The sequence below is a fragment of the Puntigrus tetrazona genome, chromosome 13, assembly GCF_018831695.1.
Source record: "Puntigrus tetrazona isolate hp1 chromosome 13, ASM1883169v1, whole genome shotgun sequence".
Classification (NCBI taxonomy): domain Eukaryota; kingdom Metazoa; phylum Chordata; class Actinopteri; order Cypriniformes; family Cyprinidae; genus Puntigrus; species Puntigrus tetrazona.
The window spans coordinates 8,768,500-8,782,892 of record NC_056711.1 but is presented as its reverse complement, the minus strand read 5'-3'; the positions used below and the strand labels follow the sequence as shown (position 1 = coordinate 8,782,892).

The following is a 14,393-nucleotide window of genomic DNA, read 5'->3' as shown; positions in this document are numbered from 1 at the left end:
TAAATTTTAGGTGTCTGTTCATAGCATTCTCCTCAATAATTGTTTATTGTTCATTTGCTTAAATGAACCCCTCCTTACTGGGTAAAGTAAATGTAGGTTGTTCAATGATCGTTTTGACATTTCATACTGTACAGTTGCTTTTATTTACAATCTTTCTGGTTTCTTACATTCTTATTTAATCATTTTACAATTTAAGATAAAAACGAGCACCCCTCCACGTCATATTTATTCATAAATATTCAAATTTAATTTCTTTTAACAGTACATAAATGGAGTTTGTGTATTCCTTATTATGAATACTAAATGCTGAAATAATTGCAATTAATTCAAGTAACCATGTTATGAATAGAAACAAACTCTATATTAAACATTTTGAATTAGCAGATACTAAAATATAAAACATACAAGTCCTAAAAATCTGTAAAAAGGTTGCAAAGATATATCTGGTTGACTTGACGTTATCCATTGTTTTAACATATAGTTGTTAGTTGGATGGAAACTCTAAAACACTGTTTATATTGTAATATAATGTAAGGTCACCACCATAACAAATTTTTAAGTTTTTGGATTGACGATTTTGCCTAGCATGAGTATGGCATTAGAGTTGCCCTCTACAATAGCAAAGAAGAAGGGCCGGTTGATCCTAACTTTATGGGGAACCGGTTCATCTTCAGTTCTGTTCTGAACCTCTGAACCTCCGGTCATCTCAAAAACAACCTTGTTGAGGACCTGTAAGATACATGGAGGTTACTGTTATAAAAAGAGCAGTGTGGACCACGTTGGTTATAAAGGTAGTTATTTATAATTGTTACAGAACTTGATTATAGTCAGATTTTACTGATCCTAATTGATTTTAGTTGCTCTAAACAGTATTTTACCTTATCAACGGTGAAGTTCTCCTTGCTGCTCAGTCTTCTGAAGTTGGCATCGGAGCCCAAGAGGTATTTTTCTACTGCCATTTCTGATAAAACCAATCTCAGGTCTGTCACAGCGGTCAAGGAGAATTTGGGCAAAGATAGTTCCAGATTTCTGCCAACACAAACAAGTGACAAGTGATTGGTCTTTGAGGTTATTTTATTTACAACTTACAGAGGTTTTTTTTTTTCTCAGAAGAAACATTTACTCACATTTCTTTTAGATTTTGATGCCATGCAGGTATGATTGTTGGGAGCTGCTTCTCAATGTCCTCCAGGCTAGCTCCCTCATGAGGCAGCGCTAGCAGCAGATAGGTCCTTTCCCCGAGACCAAGCTTGACTATAGAGCACTTCCTGCCAACATCATTGAAGTACATGTAGTTTCCAGTGTGCATCATGAAGGGGACTTCAACAGTTGAGTTCTCATGGGTCCAGAACTTTTGATCACTGATTGCTTCAGCTTGGAAAGCAATTTTCCAATTACCTGGAAAACGTTACAGATTTAGTGCAGAATAAGCTATTTTTCTACTTGTATGTCATTTTTAAAAAAAAATCCCAACCTACAGCAGGTATTTTTTTTCATTTCTGGAGTGCCTTGATGAATCTATTTTCTACATTGTTTTCTGTTGTGCAAAACAATAAAAAAAATAGGCTACAATTCTTTTCTCCCTCTAAACTCAGTTTATTTTAGCTACATATTTTTACAACTTCTCACTTTATTTAAAAAAAAGAACATATAAGATTTAATTTAATGAGGCTTAATTTAATTCAGAATCACGTTTCTGAATAATTATTGATTCACTCACCTTTAAAATGCACTGAACTAGCAAACAGCAGATCTGTTTTTGGAGTAACATCCTTAAACAGGTCCTTAACCTTGCTGTCTGACGTTTTCTGAATAAAGTTGTTCACCTGCACCTCAGCTTCCTTCGCGTTAGAGAAGTCCACAGCTCGGACAAAAGAGTCATCAGAGAAATCTTGTGTCCCACGTAAAAAGTCTTTGGAAAGGTCTGCGTCGCTGTTAATGAAGGTCCACACGAGGGTCCTGAGCTCATTTTGCGATTGTTCTGCCTGTGCACTGATGGCCTGGAGCGTACGCAACACCGTGTGTCCATCAATGAAGTACGCACAGTCGGCCTGCTTAGACTCCAGGTTGAGTCCTAACAGCTGTTGGTAGGAAACGGCAGTCTTTTTGGATGCTCCCAGGTAGAGGGTCACCAAAGCCCCAAAGGCATTTAGGGGTGACAGCAGCGTGTTGGCATGCTTCTGTGTACGACTAAGTGACTGGTACATGCGCAGCCCAAGTGAATTCTGCAGTTCTGCTAACACAGCGGTCCGCTGGGTGAGGTTTTTCAGGTTCTCTGTGGTGCTTCCGGATCGTGGGTCCGGCTCAGTGCTGTCCTGAAGAGGAGTCAGTGGATGCACCGTCTCAACGGGCTTGCGTTCCTCATTCTGGATAACCTCACAGCTGATGTTGTCAGAGCTAAATAGGTTGAAGGGGTGGACATACACACGATTGGCTGTTCCTATCGCAAAGCAGGAAACCATTAAGAGGGTGAAGAACATCTTGTTCATCTTAATGGGAAGCTCTTCCGGTGTGCCTATTAGATATTAAACTAATTAGAGTATGAAATAGACGTGACATTACATGAGTACTAGCAAAGCTTACCACATGTTACGTGGAATTAGAATAGACATATCAACACTTTTTTTGTGCTTAAAAACCAACAGGGGGCTGTTTGCTGTGGCTGCTTGATCTGTGCTCTTCCACCCCCGTTTTTCACAGAATAAATTGACCAGTTTCTGCATTACAGCAGCCGAGGTCTCTGTACTGAGCTGCATTTGAGGGCAATAACCCTACTGAACCAAAGAGCAGAGAACACATGGCTCAGATAAAGAAGCACAGAGACAAATACAGTTCAGTACATTCCAGTTCAGATTTATGGTAGTATAATAGAAAAAAAATCCTTGATTCTTTAAAAGGAATTTTGTGGCAATAAACAAACAGTTTTTAACTAAAGATTTCCGGCAAATAAATTCTGTTGTTTTAAAGGTTCTTTTCATTTATAAAAATCCTTAGAAAAATGGACGATCTCCAAACACAAAATACAAATACAAAAATAAAAAAGTAGGCAAGACAAGAGCTTTCTTGCATTATTTTTTTCTGTTGAGCGTTACAACATTTTGGGCAATTATTCTATTTTAGTATGTACTCAGTCAGTTTATTTGGGGAATTTCAGCAAAAGAAAAATGTTTTTGCCCATTTTTGTTGTTACACTTATTACCAGATTCAAATTAAAATGTGTTGTAGTCTCCACAAAAATATTAAACAAGACAACTGTTTTCAGCATTGATGATGATAAAAATATTTTTACCACCAAATTAACAGATTCCAGTGATTCTTATAAATAATACATAAATAAATATATATATATATATATATATATATATATATATATATATATATATATATATATATATATATATATATATATATATATATAAAATCCAGAGCAAAACAGATGCAATAATATGTCTGGATCAGTTATCACTGTTAAGCCTAGTCTAATTCAACGAGGTCAAACATTTTATCAGGATTATTTAATTATAATCACAGACATAGAGATAATCAGTCATAAAGGTGTGAGAAAAGAAGATCTCCTGTTTACCTTCAGATGCTTTGCTGATTCTAGAGCTGGACTGTGGTGGACTGAGGGTCTACCCAGTATTTAAATAACATATACTGCACGATGACCAGTCCACTTAGTTATACATTAACACAGTATTGAGACACAGATTTTCCCAATATTCAGCTTCAAACCAGCTTCTGTGTGTTGATAAACAACTTTGTAAGAGGAAACCACACACTACCATATTTACCTTAAACATGATGTCAGACTGATCGGTGGGGAGAGAACACTAAGACATGGACGTGACTTTCATAAGATGACAAACAGGAAACAGAGTGAGTCATTTAACCCCTTATGAAACTGCCTAAAGACCTTCTTCAAATTTTTCAGTATACTGTTTCAAAAGGCTTAAGTAGCCTAAGCTTTTTCAGGTTCTTGTATCATATCATACACATAAATTATATCTGCAATACTCTTTTCTAATTGTTTCAATCCCAAACCATACATTAATTGTCGTAGGTCATCTTACCCTAGTAGAAAGGCAGTACCAAACCATCCCTGTGGGGGGCGACACGGACGGAATTTAGTTTTTATATTTTGAATATATATATATATATATATATATATATATATATATATATATATATATATATATATATATATATATATATATATAACAAAATCTCGTATTAGGAGTCCGTGTCGCCCCCCACAGGGATGGTTTGGTACTGCCTGCAGATGGAAGGAGCGTGACCTCTATCTTCCTTCAGATAAAAGTCTTTGTAGATGATTATCATTTTGATAGAGGTGTTTCCGTTTCTGTCTCATTTGCTGATGTAATGCAAATCCTCTGTTTATTTGCAGAGGAGAGACAAGCACAGCTTCTGATGAGACTCGGGGAGAAGTAGCTGGTCGACTTCGTGTTTTTTGGCAGTTAACTTCTCCTAAACGGGTGAACGGAGTTCCTCGTTGCAGCCGATAAACGGACAGCATTTGGCATTTCATCAGCGTGACCTTGACGGCAAGATCACGGGATACTGAAACGAAGCTATAGCTTGTCTAGAAGTTAAAATACAAGCGGTATGGCGGAGGAAGATAGTTTTTCATACCTCAAGACTTTCCCCCAGGTGTTTCCTGTACTTCGAGTTCGTTCTTTAAGTGACACTTCTGCTTTTAAATCCAGAATATTGACCAGACTCCGTTCAGCCTGCTCAGGTAGGATGTTTATGTATATTTATTTACCATTTATTTATTTATTAAATCAAGCTCAACTGTTGGTGCAGTGATGCCTTTATCAATAACGATTGGTGAACTCCAATGGCTGGAGTATTTTTAGAAATAATAGATACTTTTACATTAATATTCTTCTCGTTTACATAGTTTTTTTTTTGTTTCTTACTTGTTCAAGTGTCTAAAAGGTTAATGATTTGCGTTAGGTGTGACCCCAAATGACAAATATTGTTCCATTGAATGAATATGATGACAATATGTTGATATTTGTACATGTAATGTAAAACTATGTGTGAAAATGATGTCCGATGGGCCTAAATGCAACAGATTGTCCAAGCATTGGTTTGAGTTTAAGACCTTGCTCTAAACCTAAACAGGATACTAACTAATGCACGCGGGGCTGTTGGCTTTCCTCTTGTAAAAGATGAAACGATAAAACACTTTTTTTCATGTGCTGCCATAAAAAATAAACATTTTGTAACGACTGTTAGAATAACTAAGTATGATGTATTTTAATTTCACGGTTAAGATTTGCTAATTTAATCAAATAACGGGCTTAATAAGCAAACTAAATTAATAAATGGCATGTATTTGCATTCTTAATGCGGTTTGTCTTTCTGTTCGTTTTGCTTGATCCAAAACATAACTGAAGCCTGTTCATCCATATTTTAAATACTGTAATTCTTATACTGTTTTGCACATGCTTGTGTTAAAGGTTTTGCTCTGTGGTTTCTTTCTCCTACCACGTAGGAGAGATATAATTTCTAAACCAACTGTAATTAGTAAACAGTTTCAGAGAAAGTCTGGTTTAAATGTTATCACCCACATTTTCTCTAACCTTTAAACCATGCTAAACCCAGCTGTCTGACACATTCGTGTTCTAACCACAATCTCTGATATATGACAAAGAAAGAAAAGTGGAAAGTTTTTAGATGTACCGACAGTGGAAAGGTTTATATTGTTGAGTTCAGTAGCTCTGTTTCATACGTCCATTTTATAGGTCAGATGCCCAAGGCGAATAGAGGATTATATGCAAGTGTATTTGCAAATTGCCTCTGTGAACAATCCTCATCTTGCAACCAGTTCAGTTTTTTTTATGATATAAAGCATCATATCTTTGCATTACTTGATGCACATGCTTGGCAGTGTTGAGCTGAGTGAGATGTCTTTTGGAAATGACAGTTTAAAACCCACTTCCTGACAGCTCACCTTTCAGTTAACCAAGCTCAAGCTTTTCTTTTTTTTTTCTATGGTCTAGATTTAAATTGAGTCGTTTATCATTTTTGTAGCAAGTTCTGTTACTGGCTGCATGATCATAGAAAAACTTAATGTTGTATGACTTCGGTTAAAGTGCATCGTGTGTCTTTAAACAGTTAAGGACTTCATAGTTTTGTTTCAGACATTGGCCTTCATGCTCACAGTTCAGTACAGTTTAAAGTTGACAGCATTTTTTGGCGTGATTTTGAGTACAGAAGATTATTGTGACTCATCCTTCAGTTTTATAAAATTAAACATGAATTTTGATCATTAATTTTTTTAATTCATTCTGTTTTACAGAATTACAGGAAGATTTTTTCATTGTTGATCGTTGTTATTTTACAATAGTTTAAATGCTATTTAAATTTGTATTAAATTCAGTTTTCATCTATTTTTATTTACTTTTTACTTTTTATATTTTCCATATCCATTTTCATTTTTTATTTTAAGTTTTACCAATTGTGTTGTTTTGTCATTTCTAGTATTGTTTATATATATATATATATATATATATATATATATATATATATATATATATATATATATATATATATATATATATATATATATATATATATATATATATTATATTTTAGTTAGTTAAGTTAATTAATTTAATTAAAAGTAAATTAAATTTAACTATGCTATGCTGCATTTGCAACTAGATCAAAAAGTTTACTCTCATTTCAGTAAACAATATTCTGTTTTGTTTTAGTTTCAGATTTAGGTTTGTTACTATATAATAACCCCGGACTCATGACGACTTGGAACTAGTGTGACTAGCTCTAATAGTGATGAAAACCCTAGTAAGTAACATTCTCAAAAAATATATTCAGTGGTACCATAAATAGATGTGACATGCTGTGATCTGTAAATCACTGTTTACATTCGCAAACTCCATCCACTTCACCAACAAACAACAAGAGGTTTATTGTAGAGAAGTATTCCCAGCAGTAATTAACAATTTAGAAAACTTATTGATTAAACTTAAATTATAAGCAGCATTACTGAATATTTAATGTAAGTGCTTCTTGAAAAATACAAGCATTTGATTTCTTTAGTTTACTTATATAACCATGATATATTTTGCAGAATACTGTATTCCTGCATTTTGTAGTATTAATAAAGCACTTATTTTGAACCTAATAATAACCTGTGTTTTTAAATATACCACATTATCAGCAGTTGACAGGGTTTTTTTGTTTTTGTGCTGCATGGTTAGGTACTTCTACTGTAGATTTTAGTGCATTTTTGCACTGCAACTATTCTCCATGTCCACCAGGGGGTGTTTTCCTCCAGACTTTTCCAATGCAGTGCAGCAGTTCTCCTCAGTATTGCTTCTGATGTCTAAGAACGATTCTGTGCTGCAATGTTTAACCCCATGACTGTTTTTCACAAAGCCTCCCATTAATAATTCATAATGTCTTGTTTGTGTTCCTGCAACCACTTAATGCTACTTAGTGTACATCTATTTCCTCTCTGCCAGCGTCGCTTCATGATCTATGCGCAGCCTCTGCAAAGATCCCGTCATTGCGTTTTGAGGGAAATGGACGCATTAAAATCGACATCGTTTGCGTTCAACGCAACCTGCACTTTGTCCTTCATACTGTGCGACACGGTGAAGAGGCGCCGACAGAAAGCCTCCTCGCTCTCTGTTTGTTTGGATTAATTTGTAGGTTTTGCCTCCTTTGATGCTGGTGTGAGGATGTGTGTCGTCCCTCTGCGCACACAATTAGTCACGTAATGACACGGAGATGGAGGCCAGCGGAGCTGCCGAGAGAGGCTGCCCTTTTCTAACAATGCACTGGAGACAGAACCTTTTCTGTTCTTTACCCTCTTAAAAGCTTGTTCCTCTCACCTCCGGACGAATGCCTTCGAATAGAGTTTCACGGCAGATAGAGTCTCGGCAGAGACTTTTTGAGTTCATTCTGTAGAAGATATATAAAGTTTTATCACTGTTGCTTTTATGGCAGCAAACAGCTTTTACGTACACATGATTTTGTTTTCATTTAGTCAGCTTTTATTTGAGTTCTTCTTCTTTGCATAGGAGCGATCAAACAGAAGCTAAAGAGCACAGATATAACTTTGTTTTTGATGGAAGTAGAAGCGTATAAGTGTAAATTGTTGCTTTTCGTGAATTGTAAGGATGTAATTTAAATCAGTGAGGAGCCAACAAGATAAAAAAGTGAGTACTTTTATTCAGCACGGATGCTTTAAACTGATTTAAAAAAAGAAGCTTTTTGTAACAACCATGTTAAAAAAATTAAATGTAAAAAATGCTGTTTCCAGTTTTCAACATGATTATTAATAAGAAATGAGCAGCAAATCACCTTATAAGAATGATTTCTGTAGGATTATGTGACCATGAAGACTGGAACAATAACTCTATCAAACAATAAATAATAATACATTTTAAAATACAGCATATTCAAATAGTTCACATTATTCTTTTGGATAAATAATTATTGTATTTCCATCATATAAATAAAGCCTTGATAAGCATAAGCGATTTCTTTAGAAAATAATAGTGCATGTTCTTTGCTCTTTTAATTGTGTTTTTAAATATATAAGAAAATTCTTAATTTTTGCATGTGCAAATAAATAGCATATTAATTAGGTTATTTATTAGAATAAATGGCCAAAGCCAGCATTTGTAACAAGAAATTAGGACAAATGTGCTTGTTTTAGATTATTTGGAGTATGCTGATAATCGTGTATGTAATATATCATGTTTTAATATCTATAGAGCAAGTAAATATCTTTAAATGAACGCCTAACCAGAATTTAGACCTTAATCTGGCAATGCTGTGCATACAAGGCTGTCATTGCTGTTGACGTTGTAGAGAACATCACTGTGTAGGTATATGTAGTTCTTTCTCATAGGGGCGTGAATGCTCTTGCCAGGCAGCTATTCCTAGCATATCAGTAGTTCCTGACAAGAGCCCTTTATGTCCAACGGTCTGTCTGTCTCCTTTTCTCATTCTCCCATCCTCCTTTTCTTCTTCTTCTTCTTCATGCTCAGCTTGCTCTTTGGTAGGAGCGTGAAGCAGCTCTATGCGTCAGACAGTGTGGGCGTTCTCAGCAGACACACAAAGAGCACATGTGAAGATGGGCCATCATGCCTTTTATCTGTAATTGCTATGCTCTGTTGTATTTTTAGAGCTGAGAGGATGGCATCTGCATTTATTCAACATTTTATCAAAAGGGTGTTTATTTACCCATTTATGAGCGTTTTCGAGACATGCCACGTTATCCGTGAGTCAACCAGCAGGACAGTGTCTCGGTATGGTTACGGTTAAAAAAAAAAAGCAATTATGCAAGGTATTGGTTGCGTGATAATGTAACCTGACATCCGTTATTTGCCGCTTTTATAGAGTGTAGATCAATGACAGCGCTGTTACTTGAAAGACTGGGATGTTTCCATCACACCGTGTGCTTTTCTCTCAGCACTGGTTTACTTAAATTGCAAAAGCTAAACTGGCTGGGTTAAAATATCACAGTCTAGTTTCTCAGTATCCCAGAAGCACACAATACTATCTCTGTGTGTTGCTATGATCTTGTAACAGCAACAGTGCTGTTTCAACAACACAGGGAGCACTAATTAATTGCTCTCAGAAGTGCTGATTGGACTTTGACACCACTCTTTTTTTTTTTTTTTTTTTTTTTAAACATATCCCCATTTATGTGCGTTATGCTTAGTTGAGGATGCTAGTATTAACTGCTATTTAAGACACCTAACTGTGGACCAAACATTCAGTCTTAGAATGAGGTTCAAATGTTTGTTAGCAGATCTTTGTTTTTATGGTTCTACTTTCTATTTTATCTTGACTGATTGTAAATGTAAGAGAAATAGGACAACCGTTGCAAAATTGGTATAAAATGAGTACTGATGTTATATCGTATTGTGAATTATGTATATGTAAGGTGAAGACGTATACAGGACTTCTCCAGTCTTCTCATGTCTTTTAACTTCAACCCTGCTCTCTACAATCCACTAAGCTCACATTTATACAGCTCAAATCTCCAATCATCTGAATAGAATCAAGTTCCTGCAACTTCCTGTGCTACATTACTAAACCTAAACATTGTATGTGTTAACATGAAACTAGAGATAAAATCACTTACTAACTATGCAATATTTTGTGCACTAGTAAACCCTTTTTCCTGTAACTTTTGCATGATGCTTACAATACCCCAAACTTAAAGAGCGGTACTGTAAATGCGGTCTCTTCTGACTGATTTTCTAGGTAAATGACAGCATGTCATAGTTGCTGCTGAACAGATCTTAATTTCTCCACAATTACTGTCAGCAAATGGATTTACAAAGAGTTCAATTACATACTAGTGAAACAATAGCTTTTCGGGTTTAATCTCGCCACAAAAGTCTTACTAGTTGTCTTTGCTATATATATTTGATAATGCATCAACTTGAATATAAATGTTTTCCAAAATCATTGAAAGCCTAAATTGGTTGAGACTATAATATGTTGCTCTGGTCCACCTCAGGCTCTAGTATCGTAAACTGCAACATCTAACGCCACTTCAAAAAATCAAAGATATTAATATTCAAAACGTAATAAATCGTAACCTCTAGCTTCTGCTAACTAATATGGTTTCAAATATGGACATTTTTTCTTACACAAATGAATCATTTTATTTCAGAAAGCTTTTTTTGTTACCCTTTACAACTATTTGGACCTTTAATGATGGAGCTCTAAAATCTCGACTACCATTCACTGACAGTATAAAACATTTTCTAATATAAAAGACATTTTCTAACTATGATTGTATTCATCTGAAAGTCATACACACTTAGGCTTGATGGCTTGAGGGTGAGTAAATCATGGGGTAATTTACAATTTGGGTGAACTGTCCCTTTAAATAAAAAGTAAAGGCATAATGCTACACAAAAGCCTGACTAGATTCAACTTGCTCTGACAAATCTCAAACCTACCATGAAAATGTACAGTTGTAATTGCTGGTTAAATGCATGCATGCCAGCATTAAATGATCTGTGTAAAGACCCTTAAACACACCAGAAGCACGTCTGTGCCACCTTTGCTGTGTAAATTTGGAATTGTACAATATCATCCAGTAAACTCTTGTCTCCTGAGAATAGTGCTTCTGCTGTTGCTTTGACCAGTGCTAAGAAAATGTTTAGGTTGATGTGAGCACTCAGCCTACAGGGGTGAGCTTTAAAAACCTACTCTCAAGCAGTGATTCATCCTCTCTGAACTGCAGCCAACTCTTGACGTCAGGTTGCAACACAAAAATAGATTTAGAAGAAATTGTTAAAGATTCTCACCCACAAGTAACACGCCATCTAGCCCGCTTGTGCGAGGCCCTGTCCGGCTTTGACCCCGGCGTGGCTTACTTTTCTTTGGAATGTAGCACACCACACACAGGGGCGAGCACTTCACGTTTGTGCCTCAGCACGCAGCGTGTAAAACAACTCGGCGCTGGCGATAAGACCAGAGTCATCTGTTTCAGCGGGACGCGAGTAATTTAATGAAGGCTACAGAGCTGTCTCACGCTACATCAACTCTCCCCTCCTCCTCAACCCCCATTCCCTGTAGCCAAAGGCGATAGCTGAAAGCCCCAGTGGACTGGGAGGTTCCACTTGATGGGCTCAGACTGGCTCAGTCAGCTCACTTTAATGGAGGTAATGGCTGTTTGTCATCCTCAAGCCTTCGCCGCTCTTCCTGCCGTGCACCACTGCAGAGAAGAAGGCTGCGAGAGCACCACAGGAAGTGAGGAGAGAGAGAGACAGAGTGAGTGAGTGAGAGAGAGTCAGAGAGAGAGAGAGAGAGGGAGAGAGGGAATCAGAAAGAAAGAGTGAGAAAGGAAACTGAGGACCATCTCACTGGAGCAGCTGATTTTTTTTTTTTATCCTTCCAGTCATGGAACATGCCTGTAAGTCTTCAACTTTTTGACACAAGCGTGTGTGTATGTGTGCATGTAGATAGTACTCTGCTCAGCTGAGCTCGGAAAGTTTGAACATTTTTGTGTTTCATTATGACTAGTTATAATAGCATATCATAAGTGTTTTAGTTTGAAGAAGAGTGTGGGACTGTCATGGTGTGGTATTGATGGTTTGTTGGCACGTGCACTTTTGCACGCTGTTTTACTTGACTCACATTGTATTGATGTTTTCATTATCGGCTAACATTCTGGGAATCCAGCTAGCGTGATGTTTAATCATTGAATAAACACACACAGTCTAAGCGCTGGTGCTGTATTACTGTCCTATTTTTGGTTTGTGTTATGAGATATTCGATTGGATTTGCAATGCTTTCTCTGTGTCATAGCATAAAAAAAAAAAACGCTGTTAGTAGGTTCAGTTCCTTATTCTGTCATTTCTTTTTTGGCAGCAGAGGGGAAATCTGACACAGATATCATTTGTCTGTGACTGTGTTAAGTAAAGTGAAAATCTGACAGGAATTATAATATAACTTTGATTGTAACATCACAGGTGTCATGAAACAGAAAACTGTTTGCCAGTCAAGATCTAACAGCTTTGATATCATGTTTTCCCACCTGAAAGTCGTATGTGCATGTATATGTGCGTGATTGTGGCTCACACATGGATCCTCCCTCCTCTGGATATTTTGCAAAGCAAATTCGTATTTGTTTGGGAGTGGTTTGTAAAAACCTTTCTGATTTGGGCTTTCAATATGTGCAGGGTAAGCTTTTTATGGCAGGAATGGAGATGTGGCTCATAGATGCTGTGAAAAAGTTAGTCACAGGGTTACTGAATGGATCTGCTGTATCAGTGAAAAAGCACAGGAAATGAGGCGTAAGCTGTAAAATAACAGGCATGTGACTGCCTGTTAGTGATCTGTTAGAGGTTAGACTGATAATATGTGTAAGGCTTTTCAAATAAAACACCTTTAAGGTAAATGTGCACTTCACATGTAAAACACAAATTCAGAAATGCTTTGAAAATGGCAGTTAAAAGTATAGTGAATGAGGAAAAAAAAAAAAAGTTTTTATCACACATGAGATGTGAACAGTTTTATTTTACATGGAATGGGTCTTCTTATGGGGGCAGCCATATTGAGATCACATGAATACTACTTCTGTTCCCTCAGTAATGCCTGACACTTTTTACTCACTTGTATACACTGTAAAAATGATGACATGACAACGTATGTTTTCCCGTTTATTCCAGTTTCTTCATTTTATAAGTTATAAGAATAACGTAGACTTGTATAGCCAGATTCCTCAGAAGTTTAAAACTGAAACTAAACTTTTATGTTGTTATTAAAAGCCCAAGATGTGTTCTATATCAGGCAGATGACTCAAAATGAGTATAAAATAACATGAAGCAGTAGCTAGTAGCTTTGAAAATGAACAGGTGTATATATTGATATTTACAATATTTCTTCATGTCCACTTTACAAATTTCAAAAAGGAATAAAAAATGTACAGCTTACTAATGTGCATATGCTAATTATGCTTTTTTTAATCTTCGTAAAGTGCATACTTACCGCTGTATACAGTACCTGTGTCCTGTGACATAAATCTGAAGTAATTATGTGTTTAACTGAATGACGTAGGACTTCACCCCTTCATTACACCTAATGAGCTTTTCCTTACGTTTTATTGTCCTGGTGATACTTCTTATCATTGTGCAAGTCACCCCTCGGCAGGTGAACGGTGTTAGTCCTCCCAAATGCTGGGAACATCATCAGCGTCTGTTTCCCTGCTTAGTGAAACTTAATGCTCTCCACTCCCCCTGCGATGTACTATTATTAAATGTCCTAGATTTCCAAATAAGAGCCATCCGTGCTGGGGAAAAACACTTACAGGCAGGATGTCAAGTATTGATCGACAAGGTTTGCTATACCTTGTTGTGTTCCATCATTGGGTAAACGGGGCCCAACAGGAGCCAGCTGTCTACAAAAACATTTCCAGCAATACATCATCTGGTGGTTTGTATAGGCCATATCTATAATTGTATATTTAGGAGATGCTTGGTTAACAAAACCGCTTAAGTCTCATGCATCATAGTTAAAGGAACATGCATGAGACGATTATCTTCAAATCTTGCTTAAATTTGCAGAGTTGATTCTGTGGTTTAGATATTTGCATGAGGTGCGAGAATTTTGAAAAGCTAGAACTTTTCTCTGGGTTTAGAGTTAATAAATAAATCATCTGAGCAGAGGAAAGAACTAAATGGCATCACTTAAACAATAATTAGCTGCTATTTTGTGCTGAGATTGGCAGTTAATAATTAATGAGCATTTCCTACGTTGTTTCCAGTGATGTTGCATTTACGTTTCGGTCCTTGCACCCATTTAGAGGACTTGAAGTGATCATTTTGATCAGCACGCTTTACCTTTAATAATATAAGGTTAGC

General features: G+C 36.3%; 2 protein-coding genes across 4 annotated transcripts in view; one reads left to right on the top strand and one right to left on the bottom strand.

Annotated features, from left to right (window-relative positions):
• Positions 1-124: 124 nt before the first annotated feature.
• On the bottom strand, positions 125-3,738 carry agt (angiotensinogen). The gene is made up of 5 exons (XM_043256412.1): positions 3,584-3,738; positions 1,721-2,515; positions 1,128-1,398; positions 879-1,029; positions 125-729 (listed from the first exon to the last, which is right to left on the bottom strand). The coding sequence occupies exons 2-5, from the start codon at positions 2,487-2,489 to the stop codon at positions 556-558; spliced, it is 1,365 nt and encodes a 454-aa protein (XP_043112347.1). The 5' UTR covers positions 2,490-2,515; positions 3,584-3,738; the 3' UTR covers positions 125-555.
• A 589-nt stretch (positions 3,739-4,327) lies between these two features.
• The window catches only part of phactr2 (phosphatase and actin regulator 2), a 33,722-nt gene continuing 23,656 nt past the window's right edge, over positions 4,328-14,393 (top strand). The window contains exon 1 of one of the 3 annotated variants that reach the window (XM_043256406.1): positions 4,328-4,759. In XM_043256406.1, coding sequence (XP_043112341.1) covers positions 4,627-4,759 — 133 coding nt within the window. In that variant the 5' untranslated portion in view covers positions 4,328-4,626. Of the gene's footprint in view, positions 4,760-11,659; positions 11,945-14,393 lie in introns of those variants that run through there. The other 2 variants (XM_043256411.1, XM_043256409.1) reach the window with 2 other exon arrangements.

Coding starts and splice junctions, on each gene's coding strand:
- agt (XM_043256412.1), bottom strand. CDS start 2,489: ATGAACAAGATGTTCTTCACCCTCTTAATGGTTTCCTGCTTTGCGATA. Junction 1,399..1,720: donor TAGTTCAGTGCATTTTAAAG/GTGAGTGAATCA, acceptor AACGTTTTCCAG/GTAATTGGAAAATTGCTTTC. Junction 730..878: donor AGAACTTCACCGTTGATAAG/GTAAAATACTGT, acceptor TGTATCTTACAG/GTCCTCAACAAGGTTGTTTT.